Source organism: Epinephelus moara, chromosome 12 (genome assembly GCF_006386435.1).
Source record: "Epinephelus moara isolate mb chromosome 12, YSFRI_EMoa_1.0, whole genome shotgun sequence".
Classification (NCBI taxonomy): Eukaryota; Metazoa; Chordata; class Actinopteri; order Perciformes; family Serranidae; genus Epinephelus; species Epinephelus moara.
The window spans coordinates 15,049,956-15,070,993 of record NC_065517.1 but is presented as its reverse complement, the minus strand read 5'-3'; the positions used below and the strand labels follow the sequence as shown (position 1 = coordinate 15,070,993).

The 21,038-nt window shown below is 39.3% G+C and overlaps 1 protein-coding gene across 1 annotated transcript in view; it reads left to right on the top strand.

The window, feature by feature from the left end:
* The first annotated feature begins 3,563 nt into the window (after window positions 1-3,563).
* msraa (methionine sulfoxide reductase Aa) overlaps window positions 3,564-21,038 on the top strand; it is a 53,165-nt gene continuing 35,690 nt past the window's right edge. The window contains exon 1 of the mRNA XM_050058425.1: window positions 3,564-3,799. Within this exon, the coding sequence (XP_049914382.1) occupies window positions 3,664-3,799 (136 nt within the window). The 5' untranslated portion in view covers window positions 3,564-3,663. The remainder of the gene's footprint in view (window positions 3,800-21,038) is intronic.

The following is a 21,038-nucleotide window of genomic DNA, read 5'->3' as shown; positions in this document are numbered from 1 at the left end:
GCCATATAGTCAGGGCTCAATGCTTGTCTTCATATTGGATCTATGAGAACACTGATTGCGATTTAAGTGTGACAACATGCCAGATAAATCTAAGCAGAAGCATAAAATACTCACATCAAAATTGTACTCAAAGCACACTACTTGACTAAATGTACTTCCTCACATGCCCCCACTGCCCCTAAAACATTTCAGACATTAACCTGCATGTGCTCCATCTCCCCTACACCTCCTGTCCTTTTTGCTGGAATGTGAATGTGTGCACAAACCTCCTGAATTATAAATGATCCTCACCTTCATACAACCCACAATCAGTCCCTGAAATTAATATTTTCTTCCAACACGAGCAGCGTTTCCTCCTGGGTTCTTCCATATGGCTCGTCATCTGTCCCCCCCCTTCACCAGCCCTCCCCCCACTCACCCAGGGTATACTGGGAACCAGTAGACTGATGGGGGGCTGCTGTGCACTCATTTGACTGCACCATTACTGCCGCAAACCATCAGTGGCCTCCATTTTAAGGAGCCTCATTTTCTCCAGCCAACCACGTACACGCTTGTGATCATCATATACATTGTCATATATTCATATTGTTCTCATTTACAATATTTTTTTTTACCATAAGATCATTTGGTTTCATCTAATTTAATATTATGTGATGTTTTGGTTTTAACAGAAACCTTAAATACTGACTGAAAGCCCTTTACTCCTACATTTACATTAAAGGGTGACTTCTGTATTTTTTGACTTGGACCCTATTTTCACGTTTTTTGTGTCTAAATGACAAATGGGAACAACAGGTTTTTTAAACTGGTCCAGTATTGAGAAAGAGTGCTGCAGCCAGCAGCTGCGAAACAGACTGCTATAACCACTTGGGGCATTTGTCCACCCTCAATGTGCGCCGGCTAAAGGTGCTTGTTTTTGTTTGACAACATCATGGAAATGATCCCTACAGAGATAAACATTTTTTTTGTTAAGGAATAAGATCCTTTCTGTTTAATCACATACAGATCCGAAATCACCATCACCATCGCCTAACCAACCAGACTCCATTTTGGCGTTTATACAACCAGCATATTTTACATCTCACTGGGTTTATTTCAACCAAACCAGAGCTGATGATTGTTGGAACAGTGAAAAGTTTCATTTTGTTTCTGTCAAACTGTGGTCTTGGTGATATCTGTTTAAACAATGAGAACTTACTTCCTAACAAAAAGGTTGACCACACTGGCGCTATTTGGTCTGCCTTAAACAAACCCTGGTCCACTTCCATAGATCGTTTGGTTTGTTTGGAGTGGTGTGAACGCCCCTTTCAAACTCTGGAGCAGACCAAATGAGCAAACCCTGGTCCGCTTGAAAACTGGGGGTCTTGGTTCAATTGGAAGTGAACCCTGGTGCGGGTTGCTTACAGTGGGAAATGCAAACGGACCATCCAGTGAACCAAAGAGAGGGAGTGAACCAAAGAGAGGAAGTGACGTAGAGCGCAGTGCATTTTGGTTGGAAAAAGAAAGAAGCCAACAGCGTGAACCGGGAGAAGCAGAGGTAAAAAAAGAAAAAGTTGGAAAATGTCTCGTGGGCAGTAGTGAGGAGGTACAGGCGCTAACTGATATATGGTCAGAGGACTATATATTGCAGTTATCAAGCCAGCTGAAGGGGAGGGATTTCCGTTTTCGGTCCTGGCCAATCTACGAGCCGGGTTTTCTTCTTCCTCATGCTTTTTTCTTCCTGGTCAGTGGTCGTTTCGGGCAATACCGTCCCCAAACGAGCAGCTGTTGTAACTGTGTGACGTTGTCCAGGCGGTTTGGTCCGCTTTAAAAAGTGCAGTGTGAAAGTGAACCGAACCAAATAAAGGTGTGAAATTTTTTGGCATTCCCCGCCCAATTCAACAGAGTCCCCCGGACTATCCTGGTGTGAATGCGCCCTTAGATTAATAAACTGAGCCTGTCAGCAAACAAAAACAAGCACTTTCAGTGGATGTACACTGATGGTGCTTGATTGCCCCATGTGGTTGGAACTTGTTTTGCAGCTCTCGGCTGCAGCCCTCTCGCTCAATACTGGACCAGTTTTAAAAACTGCTGCTCCCATTAGTCACTTAGAGACAAAAACATAGGAACATAGGCTCCAGGTTGAAAAATACTTAAGTTACCCTTTAAGTACAGTGAATAAGGGAAATGGCATTAGTAAGTAGGGTAATGGAAATTTAACAGTCTCCTGACTTTCCTAATAACCCGTTTTGTTTAATAATCATGGCTAATAGCTGGAAGGATGTGTAGTTACTACCAGGAAACATCACCACAAAAAGGAAGAATAAAACAGAAGGAACTTGATGTTAATTGCATCAAACGTGTTGACAAAATCACAAGTTAGGACATGACCGTCCAAAGATGTGGGTTTTTTCCATTCAACCCTATGCAACCCGTTGCTGTATATGTAAAGTTACATAAGACAGAGAACGTGCCTCAAACTGATTATGGTGAAACTACTGGGATAAAGATTGTGGGTCAAAATATCTCTGATATACTGGGATAAAAAATGGCTTTCCACTTATAAAGTTACATAGATTAATCAATAGTCCACATTAAACATTAAACATGAATGTGTAACTTTAGTTCTAGGGCCTGCTGTTGATATAACTTTCACACCTTGTGTCACACATGCCAAACTGTTCTCATAGTTTTTTTTCTGTTTTTTTAAGGAAATGAGAAGAATTTACATGCATGTCCCAGATTTTTTTCCCAGCACCTGAACCCAACATTACAGTTAAAAACAAACAGGTTGTGATGTAATTGTGATTTTGCATAAACTCATTCTAAAACTTTCAGAATCAGAAATACTGATGTAAAGCGTAGAGAAATTATAAAAGCAAAAACAAAGTATAAAGTATGTAGCGTGTAAAAATATAAAAATAAAGTATGTGCAATATGCTACAATGTTAACACCACTATGTAAAATATTCAAAAATATAAATTTGTATAATGCGTATATGTGTAATAAAGTGTGTAAAAAATATTTTAAAAAATATGTGCCTTATGCTAAATTACAATGTATAAAACTAGTCTGTAAAGATAGAAATAAAAAAGTATGTGTATATTGCTACAATGTACGACACAATATATATACATAGGTAGAAATAAGAATAAGAAATATACACAATATGTGCAACAAATGCTAAATATACATTCAAGAGTGGGAAGATTGCACAGTTGAATAATTGCACAGAGTATTACTGTACTTGCAGCTCAGCAACAGTGAGACTATGAGCAAAATACTTGTCTCAATTTAGGGCAGTCTAATTAAAAACAGCCACAGATGGCACCAATGTGACAACAGTGACAGAAACAAAGTTCCACATGTATGTGTTGTTTATTATACAGCAGTTTATTGCAGCAATAGCATTTGTTCAAGGTGTACAAGTAAAATAGTAAGACGTTATGATCATAATATTCATATTTGTTCTTGGGTGACAGGTGCTTCATATTTTAAGTGTACTTGGTATATCTTCACACATACTGTTGTGTTTATGGTCAGTGTTGAGTAACACGTGGGCACCTTGGCATTACACAAGCCCTGTGTTGACGTTAGATAACATCACTGTTATGTAGCTTTAGCTAACTGTGCTAACCCCCAGTGTGGAGCAGGAGTGTGTCGGTGCTGCTGGTGGTGGTTCAATGGTCTCCTCCTCCAGGCTGCGTCTGGTTTGGCGTCATTTTGTCAACAGTAGGATGGGAGAGATGGCCTCTAAAGCTCAGATGCCCACCCCGCAGGAAGCGCTCCCCGGCCGGACTGACGCTATCAAAGTCTCCGGTAAGCTAGCTTTAGCATGTTAGCTTCTGTAGCAAGTATGATATAACTTTATGACACACTGACGTTATGTAGCGAGCTAACAGGAACAGTTTGCTGGTTTATTTGTCGTTGTGGTTGTCTCTGTGTAACGCTTGCAGTGTAGCCTTCTGTATGTGACGGAAACAGAATCAGTTATAAAGATGTATTAAACTAATTAAATAGCGTTTACTGTAAATTTAGCCGTTAGCACCTGCTGCTACCATTTACAGTAAGGTGCTGACACTGCGCATGCGTAAATCAGTCTGCCTCTTGAAAACTGTAAATATTAACCAAAATACTTAGTTAAAAACGCCACTACGCGTATGGAAATGTATGAGAATTAACCCTGATATTGTGTTGTATACTTGTAAGAATACAACTTGTTCATTTTGTACAGTGGTATTCCTCTTTCACTCCTTTCAGTTCCCCTTCCTGCTGCTGTTTCCACACCATTACTAAACTAGGGTTGCACTGATCCAAGTGATTCACTGCCAGCACCTTTCACACATTTTAGGTCTGTATACTGGCTGATAAATTTGTGACTAAACCACATAGATTATTGAGACTGACAGTTCATAAGTGACATTGCAAATAGCAGCTCACAAACTATCTTACCAGAGAAGCCAGTTCAGTAGCTGTTGTGGAGCTTTGTATGGTTTAACACAGTGTTCCCCAGCAGTTTTATCCAGTTGTCAGGAAACTGCTGATGCTCAAATTTCCATTTTACACCCAAAATGGAGATTGACAGTTCATTCTTGACCATCCTTGCACTTAACAAAGCAATCTTACTATAAGGTCCTCTTAAAGGTCCAGTTGGTAACTTTTATGAAAATAACTTTGTGTCATATTTGCTGAAGTTACTGTATATTGAAAGAATTACATGAGACAGATAACCTGTAAAAAAAAAAAAATCATGTGCCTCCTCTTCTCCCTATTTCTTCTAATGGGACTCGCCAGAATTGACAACAGTGCACCAAAAACAACCGATCAGAAACGCAGCTGTCAATCGTGTCAGTCACGGCACCTGAACTGTGGTCAAACTGTCAAACCAGGAAGTGCTGATCTAATATGAAATGAGATTCTGTTACTGCATAATAGTGTACTGCATAGCTGTAAAATAAAGGAAATAGTTGACGAAAGAACCAAACACTGCCCACCACCCGGAGCAACCCTCTCATTTTACAGCTAAACAGCCAGAGAAATAACATATTGAAATTCTAAATATTGGTGGTACTCCCTCTTATGCCATACCTTGTCTTGATGTTCTGACAAAATCAAACATGTTAATATTATCCCAAATATTTAATCTTTGCTTATGCAAATACTTAAATTCAATGATGTCAACATGTGAACAACAAATAGGTGCGCTCTCTCTAGTGGGTAGACAGGGAGGGAACTCCGGGAAGGCGCAAGCATGTGAGCAAGTCTGAATTCTCTTGTACTGTGAAAAATGAGGAGAAACTCATAGAGTTGTTGAGTGAATGAGAGTCCACGTTCAATTCAGTGTGTATCTGATCCACTAGCCGGCCCTTATTTTAGTAAGACAAATTAAGTTTTGAAGTGGTTCATCTCTCGTTCCCACAGTCTCTTCCCACTAAAACAGCATGGCTAACAAATGGAGGCTGGTAACAAGTCAAGGCAACAAAATCCAAAATTTCAATTTTGTACGGAATTATAGTTTCTTTATAGATTATATTGATGCCAAATTGACAAGGATACTGTTGCCTTTTATTTTGCTTTTGTAGAGTAATGTGTTTTTGCGGACACAAAGGAATTGTCAAAATGTCGTATTTGTTAAAGGGAGTTTGGCGTGATATTTTCCACCAGGAGCAGGATTGGAAATAATTTCAAAAGGAATCTACCTGTAGTTCTGCAAATAGTGACTCTGCAAGATCCTCAGTCTTTTAAGATTCTTATTGTCTGTGATTTAGAACTCAAATTGTCTTTAGATGTGTGAGGGTGTCAGACTTAACTCTTTACAAATGCTCTTTTTAAAGTCCTCTAGTGTCTAGTGGCATCAAATCATGATATGGAAATATCTGCAAAATCACATCCAAGCCATAATGAAATGCATAAGGGTGGTGCACAATTCTACATTCATACGTTTTTCATTACAGTGAGAACCAATAATTTAGACATACAAATATTGTAAAATAAAATGACATATCGACATGATCGTATAAAGTCTATAAATATAATATTAAAATATTGCTTGGCCTTAATTTGAATACACTGAAAAAGGCAATAAATATCAGGTATTAGCAGCTTTAATTCGTAAATATCAGTATTTGCTTTTCATAATCCATGCATCTGTTGATTTATTTATTTTTTCTGAAGGATAATTGTCACTCTAACATGTAAATGGTTTAAACAAAAGTGTGTGTTTGTGAGATAGGGAGTTTTTTGTGTGTGCAAACAGACCGACAGCAGCACTAAGTTGGCAGTCGGGGCAGTTGGCACCAACCTGCCCCCTCTTCACTACAAGTGAGGGCGCTGAGTCTTGGCACATGATGAATAGATCTGCACTGGCACTGAACAAAAGACACAAGACACACTCAGACATACTCGCACACACACACACACACACTCTCCACCCTCTAACATTGAAACGAGAAAGATGACAGTAGTAAGTAGTAAGTGTAAAGGTTGCATGGGGAAGATATCGACTCAGTGGCATTTGGGTTCAGTGTTAAAGAGACAGAGAGAAATAGGAAGATGTCAGATGTTTGAGTCTTTTAGAGTCTGTTTGGACTGATTTACCCAAAGTGTGTTCAGTGTTTTTCGGACTGGAGGGGGTTGGACAGGGAAGGAGGATGTGGGTTAGGAGGGCGGGGGTCCATCGCGAAAGGGACGATTGGAATGGATGGATAGATGGATGGATGGATGGATGGAAAGGTTCAGACGGAGTGGCAGACATGCTGGAGCATCGCCAAAGCTTCTCGGGAACGCTGCCACAATCGAGAGAGACGAAGAAAGAGCAAGGGAGCAGAGAGGAAAGGAAAAAGCCATGCCTGCAGTGGAGAGACTTGGCAGGGCTTCCCCTCCTTTGTCTGTCTGGCTCAGGGCTGCAGCGCCAGAGGAAATCAAGAAATGTCCAGGCGTGGTGGTGGTGGTGGTGGTGGATGGGGACAAGCTCTGCTTCGGCTCCGAAAAGACGAGAGAGAAAAAGTACTTTCAATAGACCAAAAACTCAGCTTCTGAAAGGGCTTTGGAAACCACAAAACAAAACCAGCGTTTTTCCTCTTTTTGAACGATATTCCGCATTGGAGCCATCGGACCCGACCAGGTTTCGGAGACAAAGTGTAGCGTGACCACAAAATCCGATAAGTCGACCTGTAATTTCGATGGAAGCAAAGTATTTGTATTTATTTGAAGAACGAAACAACGTGTCTGAACTGGACAAGAATGGACGCTTGACCTCGAAGAGTCCACTAGCAGCCAGAGGAAGGCCAACCCTACGCCAAGCACGAGGTTTGTGTTTGAATACTTGGACATCTTTGACTACATCAGTTTGATCATTGTTTAAGTGTTTTGGCGATAGGGTTTCCTGTCAATATAAGGGCGGAACCTTGATATACGGGTTAAAATGCAGACGTTCGGTATGCCTTTTTGTTAATGTGATCATTGTTTGTTTTTTTAACTGACCCAAAGAATATGAAGCAGGCCAAGCCGGGCCAGAAGCCTTAACTTAAGACCCAAAGCAGTTGTTTCCATATTGTTTGACCACATGAATATTGTTACGCGATCAGAGTTGAATTGGAGCGGTTTTAGATTCAGACATGTGCAAACAGGATGATAGATGTGACTGAAAGTTGCCCCTTGACCTTGGAAACAGTAGTTAGGTAGTTGTGGTCAGAAATGAGCTCTGTTGCACCTGTAGCCACACCCAACAGTGATGTCACAATGTTCTGAAGTACACCTGTACATCATTGCAGAGAGGTGAAAAGTTAAACCACCAGAGGTCAGCAAAAATAAGATCTTCAGTTACTCTTTAAGGAGTTCTCTTTCATATTGGCTATAAAGTAGAGATTGAAAGTTCTTTCTCGACCTTGGAAACAGCAGTTGACAATATAATCTCACCATACGGTCCATTTATTAGCTGTTTGGAGGCTTTTGATTATAGATCCTAGATTATAGAATCATACAGAAAGGGTTCAAAATTTCAATCTAGATTCGATATCCTGATGAAACTAAGAACATTGAAATATGATTTCAAATAGTTTGCCACTTTAGAATGCTTCAGTCATGTCACTTTGTCTACATTGTGGATAACTGACACATAAGTAGTGATAAAAGTTGTGCAGACATTAGATACGAAAAATGCTTTCAACAAGGGCTGTAAATAGGGATAGCCAATTTATTGATACTGTATCGGTTTCATGATAAGAGACAAGGTATCGTCTTAGATTTTGAAAATAGGCTATAGTCATACTGTAAATGTTGTCTTTTCCTGGTTTAAAAGGCTGCATCGTGTGAATATTTTGTGAAAGCACCAATAGTCTGTCCTACGATATGCCCTAATATATTGTGTTTGCCATCATGTATGACAAAGGAAAAGCAAGATATCCGCCCATTTGAAAATCTAGAACCTGCACATACTTGGCATTTTTGCTGGAAAAATGTCTTTTTTATTTATTTTTCTTATTTTCATTTAACCTTCATTTAACCAGGAAGACCTGGCCAAGGTATCAAAACACATTTAAAATGCAACAAATAAATCATATAATACAAAAATCCACAATAAAACAACAACTATTCAACCATAGTGGCCTCTCAAGAAAAACAAGCACATGTCTCTTTAAATGAATCTATCATTAGAGTGGTTTCCAGTAAATGAAATTTTGATCCGTGTGACTGTCTGTTTGAACTTCAGCACCACAGATCTGCAAAGACGTGGCTGTTGACGCTGTTTCTTAAAGAAGATGAAACAAAAAACAAACCAAAAAAAAGAGTTTAAATACAAAGTCAGTTATGATTGAATTAATGATAAAGAGTAGATGTCTGTTGTCACAAGCCCTAGTTGCTTATAAAGGTGTAATAACGGCAGAATAATATAAAAAATCAATGTTTTTGTTGGTAAATCAGGCTGATTAGTATCAAAGGTGCTTTACAAGTCTGATCTCATACAGGATAGCCTGAAATGTACCCCTTTTTCAGTGGTTAATTGTTTCTAAATAAGGCCTTTTAAGAGCTTTTTAAAAATCTTATGCTTGTTCTTTGTATTCTGACGTTACCTGGACATTAATACTGCTGACATTAGACTAAACCCCTCCCCCTCCACACTGTCACACACTTAGAAAGGAAAAAGTGAAACGGGAAGCTTAATGAAGTAGTTAATGTCACCCTCATCACAGCCTTATGCAGATGCACTCAGACATCCAGCAGCTGGTCTTTTAATTAGCAGGTGTACGTGTAGGTGTAAATCATTATTGTTGCAGCTTATTTTTATGGAACTTGTTACGGGAATATTTGACATAAATATCAGGAGTGATATTATACTAATTAAACTGGGACTCAATTTGATTTGAAAGAGTCAAAAAGTTGTTTCTTGGCACCACACACTGTGAGCTGAATGCAGCAACTCAGCTGAAGCCAAAAACCCTTCGACCAGCTGTTTTGGTCCTCTCCATATAAACAGCCCACAGCAGCTCCAGCTGTAGTGCAATTAACAGTTAGCACAGTTAGGTTCAGCTGGTGAAGAACTGTATCAGTGTTTTTAACTGGAAATACTCATTGCTCTGTTTTGTTTTTGCACCTCAGAATCAAAGACAAAAAGGACTGGACAATGATAGACAAAAATGGTCTAGTTTATGATATGAAAGACAATTGACCTTTAAAGAAATTACCATAATTGCGGTAATGAACAAATCCTCAGAGTCATTTATTTAGTAAAAGATACCATGCATTTCTTTGTTGCAGCTTCTTAAATGTGTGTATTGTCTGCTTTTTCCTTGACACATATTATTGTGAATTAAACACTCATGGATTAAGATGTCTCAGACAAATAAGCAATTTAAAGACATCATTTTGGATTATCTTGCCTCAGCTGTTATGGAGCTTTTGGAATATCCGACTTTTATCAGCAGACAAAGTTCGCCCAGTTGTCTTGGAAGTGTAGATGTTCAAATTATAGACTCTACATAAAGATGGACGACGCATCTCCACCTACCCCGACTGTACAGAAATGAAGCTAAAATATGTCGGATATGGCTGCTGCCACCTTGCTTTGGTGACGTTATTTTGAGCCAGAGTCTGCGATCTCTGCAGTATTAAGTGTCCCTCCTCTGAGTAAATGTGATGGCATCTCCCACTATTTTTACAAACAATAATCCATCAAGGGAGAAAATAATCAGCAGATTAATTCGTTATATAAAAATCATTAGTAAATAGATCAAAATGAGCTCCACCGTGACCAACTACAACAGTAAAATCCTGTTTTTAAATTAATGTGTAAATCATAATAATTCAGTGATATCATTGTAATAGTATGACAGTCCCAGGGAAGATTTTTCTGACCTGATTCATTTACTTTTAATATAAGAAGTAGCCTGTATTTTACAGTATACAACACATAATTTTCCTTAAGTAACATTTTCACTGCAGAATTTGTAAGAAACAATTTTCACAGTGTTGTATTAATACTTTTATTTATAAATAAATGATATAAAGTCTTCCTCCACCACTGTCAAGCAATCACATTGGTGTAAGTCTCTGGTGTCCACATACTTGTGACCATGTAGTTTATCAGATGAGGTGAATCCAGGTGAAGCCGGTGCTGTAAACCCGTATCAGTCCGTCCATCACGTCCCTTGTACATGTTGAGTGACTGTGCAGCGTTATCAGGTTCAGGTGCTCCTCAATCCATCTTACCTCTGTCATAGCGGTTACCACGACAACACAGAGGGATGCAAGTGAATGAAAGTGTGTGTGTGTGTGTGTGTGATTCCATCAGCAGAGCTCTTTGTTGTTTACACGGTGTCCTGATAACCTTGACGGGCGAAATGACGGGCGTTTAGGGGAGAATGTGAGACACATAATAGATGAGACAGAGCTATAGTTCGACACTGAATGAGAGATGGAGAGGAAGTACACACAAGACAGACTGAGGCTGAAAGGTTAACTGTGTTGTCACTCTGATATTCAGTTTTAATGTTGTTCTATCTGATTTAATTAGGATTATGCTAGATGTAAAGGGGGTAGTAGTGGATGGAAGAGATGCCTTACTTACAGGACAGTTCACCACATCCAGAAAATCCAAAATATGTATATATTTTTTTCTTACCAAACTGCACCTGCCAACTGAAGCACAGTGCAGAAGGAAATGTGCATCTACTCATCGATAAGAGGCTTGTGCTCGTCACAACACGACATGTAAACGTTAATGGCATCCCCCTCAGCAGAGCTGTAACGTGAGCTAGCTCAGCGGTGCTAGGTGAGCTAGCAGTAGGTTGGAGGGAGTAGTTTGGTAGAAAGAAAATAGTTCCTACGTGAAACTGCCCACAACAAGGTCTGTGGATTATCTTGAGTAAATGAGTCATGATGTCTGGAAAGAGACATTGCTGTTGAGTTTTTCAAATGTATTTTTTGGCGCTTTGAGCATCTAGTTCCATTATATTCAAGAGAAGGCAGGTATCTCTATGGCCAGTATCTCTATCACATGGGAACTCACACCAAAACAACCTAGATTGATAAATAGAACCACAGATAGGAGGAAAAAATATATCTTTTATTTGGGGTGAACTGTACTCCAACTCCAAGTGGAAATACTATCATCTAAAAAGTAAACAACCCAGCTATTGAAAGAATGTTCATATTATGTGTTTCTGCAAACCATGGATACGCTATACAGTTGTATTTTATTTTATAGTGTGTATGTTAAAACTTCACTTCTCAAATGCCACCTGGAAACGCAGCAATTTGTCTGTAAAAAAACACTCAGGTTCAGTGCCAGAAGAGAAGATAAGATAAGATAAACTTTATTATTCCCACACTTGGGAAATTCACGTGTCACAGCAGCTCAAAGCACAGACAGAAAAAGGAGGGTTTGCTTGAATAAAGAAAATTAATCTAAAAATATAAAATATGTATACAGTGTATGTATATATATATATATATATATATATATACATATAGATAAATATACATATACATATATATAAAGGCACTAAATTGAATTACTGTACACAAGACTATTTACAATATGTACACAGTATAATAAGATATGGGATATTGCAAAGAGTATGTAAATTGCACAGGGTCTTAGAAGCGATGGTTTAAACATTGTTATGCAGCAGACATGACAGTGCTAGAAATGCTGGAAATCGCATGGAAATGCTGTGATATGCTGCTAAAAAACATCCACGTTTGGTGCCACTTACATTGAGCCAAGTGTCATCTAAAAACAAACATTATTGTTGTTTGCTGGTCTCAAACAGCGGTCTATGGCTTGGCAGGTGTCTCACCTAGAAGTCAGGCCATCCACCATCCCCTCCACCTCTCAATCACAAAATCAGCTCATGTACTTTGTCACTTTAGGAATGTTGATATTATGTGAAACGTGCAAATGTAACATATTCATGGTTTGCATCACTTTGTTCAAGCGACTGTGATTAAGTAAACGTCCTGGATTTAAAATGTCATATAAGTAAAAGAACAGAATTATCAGTAAAATGTTACTACTTTACTTTTATCTACATAAGATTTTCAGTGTAGGACTTTAACTTGTGAGTACTTTTACAATGTTGCATCAGTTCCTCCTCTACCTGCTAAACATAGCAATACTAAAGTGCCTTATAGTTTAGCTGTAGTTTTAATATTAAATACAGGAGCCAAGAGACAATAATGTACACAGCTGGATGAAGAGCAGCCTGCTCAACATATAAATGTATTGATGTTAATAAAAGTCTTTATACATGTTGCAGTAAACAACCTCTCCTTTCATTTACTAAAAATGACTAATCTAGTGTGCCAAATATCTCATGAGCACTGTGACCCTTACTATTCTACAGCAACATTGTTCACTGTATAGACCTACAGTACATTTATGTGTGAATTCAAAAAGCCATTACTTTAATATATAGATGTACACAGTGATTTTACAGTTTCTATGCCTGAAAGGACTGTCAGTCCGCCATCTTTTTAAGTGCAAAGTGCATTAAGTACTATTCACAGCGCCACACCATTCTACACCACACACACACACACACACACACACACACACACACACACACACACACACACACACACACACACACACAGCCTCACTACTAATGGTTCTGACTGATCGATACACACACACACTCACACACATAGAAGGCACCACTCTAACTACACACATAGCTGTCAATCAAGTGTTTCAAAGGTTTAGAGAAGATGAAGAAAAGACCAGCAGAGCAGGAAACACACCTTTCTAATACATTTACAAGGTGAAGAAGGTGTAGTGTGGGAGATAGTTCTATATTGTCAGAGCATTTTGTGACCACAAAAATATATCTTGCATCAGGCTTTCACACACCGTCATTCATAAACATGAATCCTTGCAGAGATGTGGTGACACTTCAATCAGCAGTTTCTGAATAATTTCGGAATAAGTTTCCCATTAAACCATGTGATTTGGTGGTAAGTAAAAGGAGAAACTATGGAAAATATGGATAATGTTCAATTAGTACAGTTCTTAACAATTAATTACATTTCAATGTGACATATTATCAATAATAATTGAATATTGAATAAGTAGTCAATGGGTTTTACCGTCTTATAAGGACATTATTATTTATACTGACGTAGTCATAGCCTTAATCAGTAGGCAATTCATGGATTTTAATGCGGACATGGTTTGTTTCAATAAGTCTGATTATCCATTATTGCCTATTCCTGTAGTCTGTAAGATTCGACCAAACAAAAAAGTAAAAAAAAGGGGCTTTCTTGAAATATTCATTCAAGTTGTAATTATTTCTGTGTGAAGTCCATTGCTAACTGTGTTTGCTAACTTCATTCACTAAACGGACCACGGATCTTCCAACATATAATCTGTTGTCGGGTATGCTTTTTATTTTTGTTACCTCAATGGCTATAAAATAAAAGTATCCCTGAGCTTTTCTATGTCACCCTAATACAGCCCCTGGAGTACAGCATGTGCCCCCAGTTTAAAAGGCTCTGCCACGCATCTTTTTGGCCACCATATTAAAAACTCAAAATCGTGACTTGGTGACAGTCATTATGTAATTTGACATATTTTGGTTATTATTTGGAGAACAAAACCAACACTGATATCATTAGAAAGCTAAAAAAAAATCTTCCAACAGTGCCTGGGACTCAGCTGAAGAGGGATGGTTTGGTCATTTTGTTAACAAGGGGAATCATTCAGATTTTCAAATCTAAAAAATGAGATATGTTTGAAATTATCAGGGCAGCTCTGATGAGTCTGTGAGCAGTTCAGGAGGTTTATAAGTGGATCTGTAAACCTGTCACATCACCAGATAATCTTCTGTAGATTTCTCCTCCGATTGTGGGGAGGGGTGAAACAGGGATAGATCGGCCAAAAACTCGTGTAGTTTGAGCTTGGCTTTAAGGGTCAAATCTGGGATCTGGTGTGGAACAAACCATGTAAAACCTACCCAAACCCATTGTAATCTGTTTTCAAAAAAGAGATCTGAGGGCAGTCTGGATCCTAACAGACCAAAATAGGGAAAGAACACCAACACTGGCACCTCTACTTTGAGGTTTTACTATCTCCAGCTGGACACGTGTTTTTACTTTAAGCATCGATTTAAAGATACAGTAAATGGTTGTACATTTACTGACCAGCTAAACTTGTATTTTATTGCCAGCTTAATGCTCTTGCTAAGCAGTTTCCCAGGAGAAACTCTGGTCTCGACAATGTAAATCCAATATGTACAACCTTCATCATTTTTTTGGGCTAATTACAAACAAGCGGAAGCATCTCCTCAACAACAACCTTGGCCATTGTGTCTAAAGCTCATTGAAGCCCATGAAGCAGTTTGTTTTTCAAACATAAAACCTTTAAAATATTCAAGCACATCTTTCTTGAGACGCGCTGTGTGTTGTGAGACGAGCACAGAAGGCTGTCAGCAGCAGAACAATAAGGATAACACTGATGGTTGTAATGATGGGCAGTAATAAAAATGATGATGGCAATCAGAGGAGCTGATTGAGAGGCTCGGATGGAGGGAGGGAGGAACACTGTAGCGGGGAGAAATAAATGGAAAGAGAGAGAGAGAGAGAAAGATGGGTGGAGGAGGGAGGATGATAAGAAAAGGGGGGAGCAGGAGGAAGATGAAGAAACCAGGCAATCAGAGAGAGAGAGAGACACAGGAGGAGGAGAAGGTGGGGGGAGGTTACTTTGTAGATTTAATTGCACTGCAGTTGAGGCAATCTTTTTGTGTGTGTGTGTGTGTGTGTGTGTGTGTGTGTGTGTGTGTGTGTAGACTCTCCAATATCCCCTAGCCAGACATTAGCTGCAGTGTTTCATTTATCACTGTCAGGTCTGGAGCTCCAGGGGGAGGAGTAGGGGGGAGCCCTGGACGTTCAGGCCAGGTTGTTGCTCCTCTCCAGGCTCAGGGCAGCATCGAGAGTCCCCAGGTCTGGTCTCTGGGCCTTTAATTTACAGCAAACAGGGAGACAGAAACAGGTAGCAGAGGCAGAAAATCACCGTTGTGATATCCACTTGTATTTTGCTGATATTGATTGTGAAAATACATTCATTACCTACAGCAAGATATTTTAGTCGGCATAACGTGTCACAGCTGCACTGCTTATCCAGGAAAACTCACTGTCAGTGTGATTTTGAGAATGTTAGCCTGCTGTCTTAAGCATGTTCAGAACCACAGACATAGATAGTTGTTTCAGATATACAGTATACCAGTGAGCACACATATCATATGAATACATGTCCATGTAGAATATCAGTCATCTTACTCAGCGTCCTTTTTCTTATTTTTTTTCTGTGGCTTTCGAGTGCATGTAATGTTTTGTGTCAGTAGAGTTTGCTCAGTTGTCATGTTCTGTGGTGTGTTGTGGTTAGCAGACATTCAATAGAAGTAATCTGATTTGCTACTGAAAGAGTTCCAGTAAATTTCATGCATGATTATTCAAATAATCAATTAGTTATTCCCAAAAGAAATAATGTTAAGATGTTAATTTGGGAAGTTCTGGATGAGATTTTTTGGCTATTTTCTGACCATTTACAGACAAAATAATTAATCGATTCTTTAGAAAGAGTTGCCAAGAGACAATTGATGATGATAAAGGCCACTGGGCATCCTGATGTTTAGGGACTTAAAGGAATAACTCACCCCAAAAATGATCATTTGTATTTCAGTGATTCGCCCCGTGTTACATTGAATTTGCGAAGAAAACTTTGCTTTTCTTGCATGCCTCCACTGTGAATTAAGAACCCAAAACAGAGACAATTCTTGGTGAATGAAGTCATAGGGGTCCACGGTCAACAACAGCAAAGCTATAACTTTATCTTTATATCCATTTACAGACTGTCACACAACTTGTGCAGTATAATCCAAGTCTAATTTATCCAGTCATATGCTCAGTACTTCCCAAACACTTTCATATCAACAGTCTCAGGCATGGACAAGTAGCGTGCCTGTGGTGTTAATGCGGAAATGTTTTGAATTTTAACAAAGTTTTCCTCCTGAATTCAGTGTAACACCGGGTGAGTAATTGATATAGAAATGATAATTTGGGGAGTGAGGTATCAATTTAGCGCCATGTCTACACAGGATTTCAGTTGTTTGTTGCGTGTTTGTCTTTTGCAAGGGTTGGGTATTGTTTTGGATTTTATATGATACCAGTGCCAAAACAATACTTTTAAAATGGTACTGGTATCGAAATGGTGCCTGAGCCGATACGTTTTGTCCAAAATAAAGCACAAAATGAAGCTTAAAAATATATTACCTCTTAACAGTTTCAAGTTAACGTCGATGTATAAATATGAATTAAAAAACACTACTAACAAATTAGCTTTTATTCACACAGTACATAAAACCTAATCCAACAACAGTAATTTAACACTAAATAACAGTTACATCTAGCAAAATAGTTGGGAGTTGGGATCAATAATTGTCTCCTTTACTCACGAAACACTTCTGCAGCTAGACATTACTCCATTTTCTGTTTAAAGGCGACTAACATTGTCACTGCATTGAGAATAGCCAGTCCGCCTTAACAGTCCACTTTAAGGGAGCCTGGTCAGTTACCAATGTGAGGCTAACTTCGCTCACTATCTTTGGGGCTGACCTCCTTCACTATAATCAGCAGGTGGCAAACAAAACACGTGAGCTCAGGTTGTGTCTTGAGGAGTCATAGCATAGATTCAGTGACAAATAGCCTCAGTTGTTCACTCATTGCACTGCCATGTTTAACTTCATACTCTGCTCTGGTCGCAGCAGCCTCACTTTCACATGTTACTGTCATGCTATCTTTTTCTCTCAGCTGCATACTCACTATGGACACAATCTGGCTTAGAAAGGAGGCACAGAAATCTGCGTCATGATTCAGTTCGTTATGTACTGCTCCTAAAGGAAGGTTTCGATACTTGACCTTAATTCTCGTAATTCAAGTTTATTTTCGTACATTTTCCGTGTATTGCTATGGTGATTGTGTGGTGGCCTCTGATCCCTCTGACCCACACATAATGCTGTGCCTGAACGCTTCCTGTGTAGATATTTTTGTAAGAAGCTGACAATGTAATTGGAACATCCCAGTTTCGACCTTTATGACATTTCCTTTGAATTCTCTGAAATCTTCCTTTGTAAATTTAAAGTTTGTTCTCGCCGCAGTCATTGTACTCATACATTATGCTTCTGGTGAACAATGGATGGAAAAAAGTAAAAAAAAAGAAGTAAAAAAACAAGAGTGCTACACAATCTAAGACTGTGACGCACGAGCCTGACTCAGCATCTCAGTCAGCTCTGTGTGCAGGATGACGTAACGATACTTTGTCTTCTGGTTGTTATCTTGGCAAAATGTAGTGAAACTTTCTCTACGGAGGCATTTATCTTAACTGATGTAAATCTGAAGGATACGAGTTTAAAGAATCAAAGTCCTTGTAGTCATACAGAAGGCTGCATTGTCATTTTGCAACAATAAATTCAGTGCTGACCTGTTTATTTTACTGTTATCTTGTGCGTTTTATCGTCATCTGAGGTTTCACTACAGAAAATTAAAAAGTGATGAAGGATGTGAGGATAAAACAGAGTGCTGATTCTGGAGCAGCTCCGCCTGCCTTCACACGCATGTAGGCCTGAGCTGAAATAGAGCAGCACTAATGGTGTGTGTGTGTGTGTGTGTGTGTGTGTGTGTGTGTGTGTGTGTGTGTGTGTGTGTGTGTCACAGATGTCACCATGGATATAGGCCTGTTCAGTGATCAGGCTTATTATAGTGACAGGATTTTTGGAGCTGTAGAAGAGACTGGGAGGCAGGCTGGTTACACACACACACACACACTACACACGTACCTAAAATGAAGTGGCTGGCTGTTTGATGTGAAGTGTCCTGAAGTGCTTTCTAACCTCGTTCATTGCTCTTTACCGCCAAATAAAAGAAAATTAGTTGCCTGCACAAACCAGTCAGAAACTGCCTTTTATGTAGTTGAAATAAACACCATTTTGCTCATGGAAACAAGACGCCAAACGAAAAAAGGCTCAAAATATTTTTTACTCTTTTTACTTGAAAACACAAGTTTGAGAAACAGTATGTTTCGTGTAATTCTCTATGCTCATCCTCAGTGTTTTTGTTTCTTTTGTCTGCTTAGAGTGCTAATGCAAGGTTAACCAATGCTGTAAAAATACAGGAAACCCATGGTCTAGAATCTCATACACACACACACACACACACACACACACACACACACATTGTTTGCATTCAACCTCACGCAAGAATATGAATTCAATTAATCAACAAGAAGCGTTGTTATCATTCCCAGTGAGATAAAAGCGACCACAAGAACAGGCATTTCAAAGGAGTGCCGCACTGAATAATTACTTTCCAGAAAAATACCTCTGTATATACAGAATGTGTGTGTGTGTGTGGGGGGGGGGGGAAGGAAAAGATAACTGTAGAATATTAATGAATGTTTTTGAAAAGGTACTCATTTTCTATCTCTTTCCTCCTTGTGTTTGGGAAATGATTTATCCCTCATTTTAGCCTTGTGTGGTGATCAGGCTGTTTTCTATTCTATAGCATATTTACTTAATTTACCAGCTGCTGCTCAGATCAAGACAAAACTGCAACAGTTTGTCTAGGTAATAAACAAACAAGATTTATGTTAACCAGAAGAGGTGTGGACTCAAGTAACATGACTTGGACTCGATTCAAACTTAAGACACAAAAATTTGATGACTTTAGACTCGACTTGAACGTTGAACCTTAAAATCGGCTAAAAAGCCCTTTTCACTGCTCTGTAGGATAGAGCCACTCGATAGTCAATGTCAATATATGAGCGATACAGATTCTCAGCCGAAAGAATACGTTATAAATGCACTTGATAGAACTTGTTGAGCAGTAATGTTAAGCCCAGTTCAAACCAATGATTCACGATGAAATGAAGCCCTTTTAGAACGTTGCAGAGGAAAGTTGCAGCGGCGTGAACAGGCCAGTCTGAGCTCGACTGCCACCGTTGATGGTGTCACCTGCAACTTAGCTGCTCAATTCGCCGGCAGCTGGTTTTAGACAAAAACATCGCTTGTCTTAACAGCATGTCGGCTTGTAGTAAAATCTGCTGGACGAGTCAAAATGACCGCAGACGGCGTGTTCTCTTGCTGCGGCAGGTGCTACATCCCCGCCAAGCCGTCTGTTTCTGTCCTCACAGTGTGCCGGTGTTGGACTGTCGCTGATGCTGCTGGCTAATGCTAACACACACACACATTTTTACTAACTGAGTAATTGGCGCTGGTTATTGATGTTATTATGGTATATCAATTGTGACAACAGTCCATCTGATACTCGTTTTGTTTCTGTTTTTTGCTGTTTCGTCACTATAACTACAACTGCAGCCAGTATCTCACTATCACTATCCTCATTCATATTTTACGAAGCTACAAATTATATTCAGCCACAATATAAGCCTGAAAAGCTGGAAATCAGAACAGAAGTACAGAGAGTTGTTGCATAGAGATGATACACCATCTCATCTAGTTGCATTGGTGTGAACCGGCAGTATTACAGAATGGTGCATTGCAAGTAGTTGCCTGTTTTAACTCAGGGCAGGCTAAGTTACCTGTGAAACACCCCCGTTGTTGACAGAAAGTTGAACTCGCCCACCCTCACGCTCAGCATCGCAGTGACGCAGACCTCCTCCTGTCTGTTTCTGTATACTGACACCTTTTCCCTCAGTGGAAACGAAGCTTGTATTTACTTGTATTTCACAGATAAGAAACAATAAATTGTGAAGACAGAAAAGCTTCCACTAAAATAGCATTTTAAGTCATGTATGTGATTTATCCTCCAGGGATTTATACTTCCGGATTTATCCTTGCTTCATATGAACAGAGGAAATCTCCGCTTGTCGCTGGGCTAATGTATACCATGTAAAATGCCATAGGCTGGCGCTAATAACGTTAGCATGTTGTATTTGCTTGGAAAACGTGTTTAGTATAAGACAGTTGTTTCGTCAGTGAACCTTGTGAGTTGTAATGGAGCCACATTGAGTGTCCTTACCTTTGTTAAATGTTGCTGTTGTCCCTGGTTTTATATGAGAAGAGGAAAAGATCGCTAGACGCTAGGCTAATTTATACAATGTAAAATGCCATAGACTTGTGCTAATAACGTTAGCATGTTGTATTGGTGGGGGAAATGTGTCCAGATAAAGACAAGTGTTTGTCTGTCAGTTCTGCGACTTATTGTGAAGCCAATTGGCGTACTTGTGTTTGAAATTGTCTTTATTAAGCCATATTTAATGTGTGTTTTGAATCAACTATATCAATAAAGTTTGATTTGAACTAAACTTTACAGCACTTAACACCCCAGATAGCACATACATCTGGCCGACGTCGGCCTGAGGACTACACATCGGCCCTGAATTTATAACGTCTGACAAGCGTCGGCCGCATGGGCGGATATCTTTAAATTTAATACTCTTTTGTCCCAGCTCATCAAACGTCTCTGTTACGTAAGCTTTGGGTCGGCCCAGAGCTGTAGAATGTCTGCCCACATACGGAAGTCGCCACTGAAGGCGGAATTTCATCTC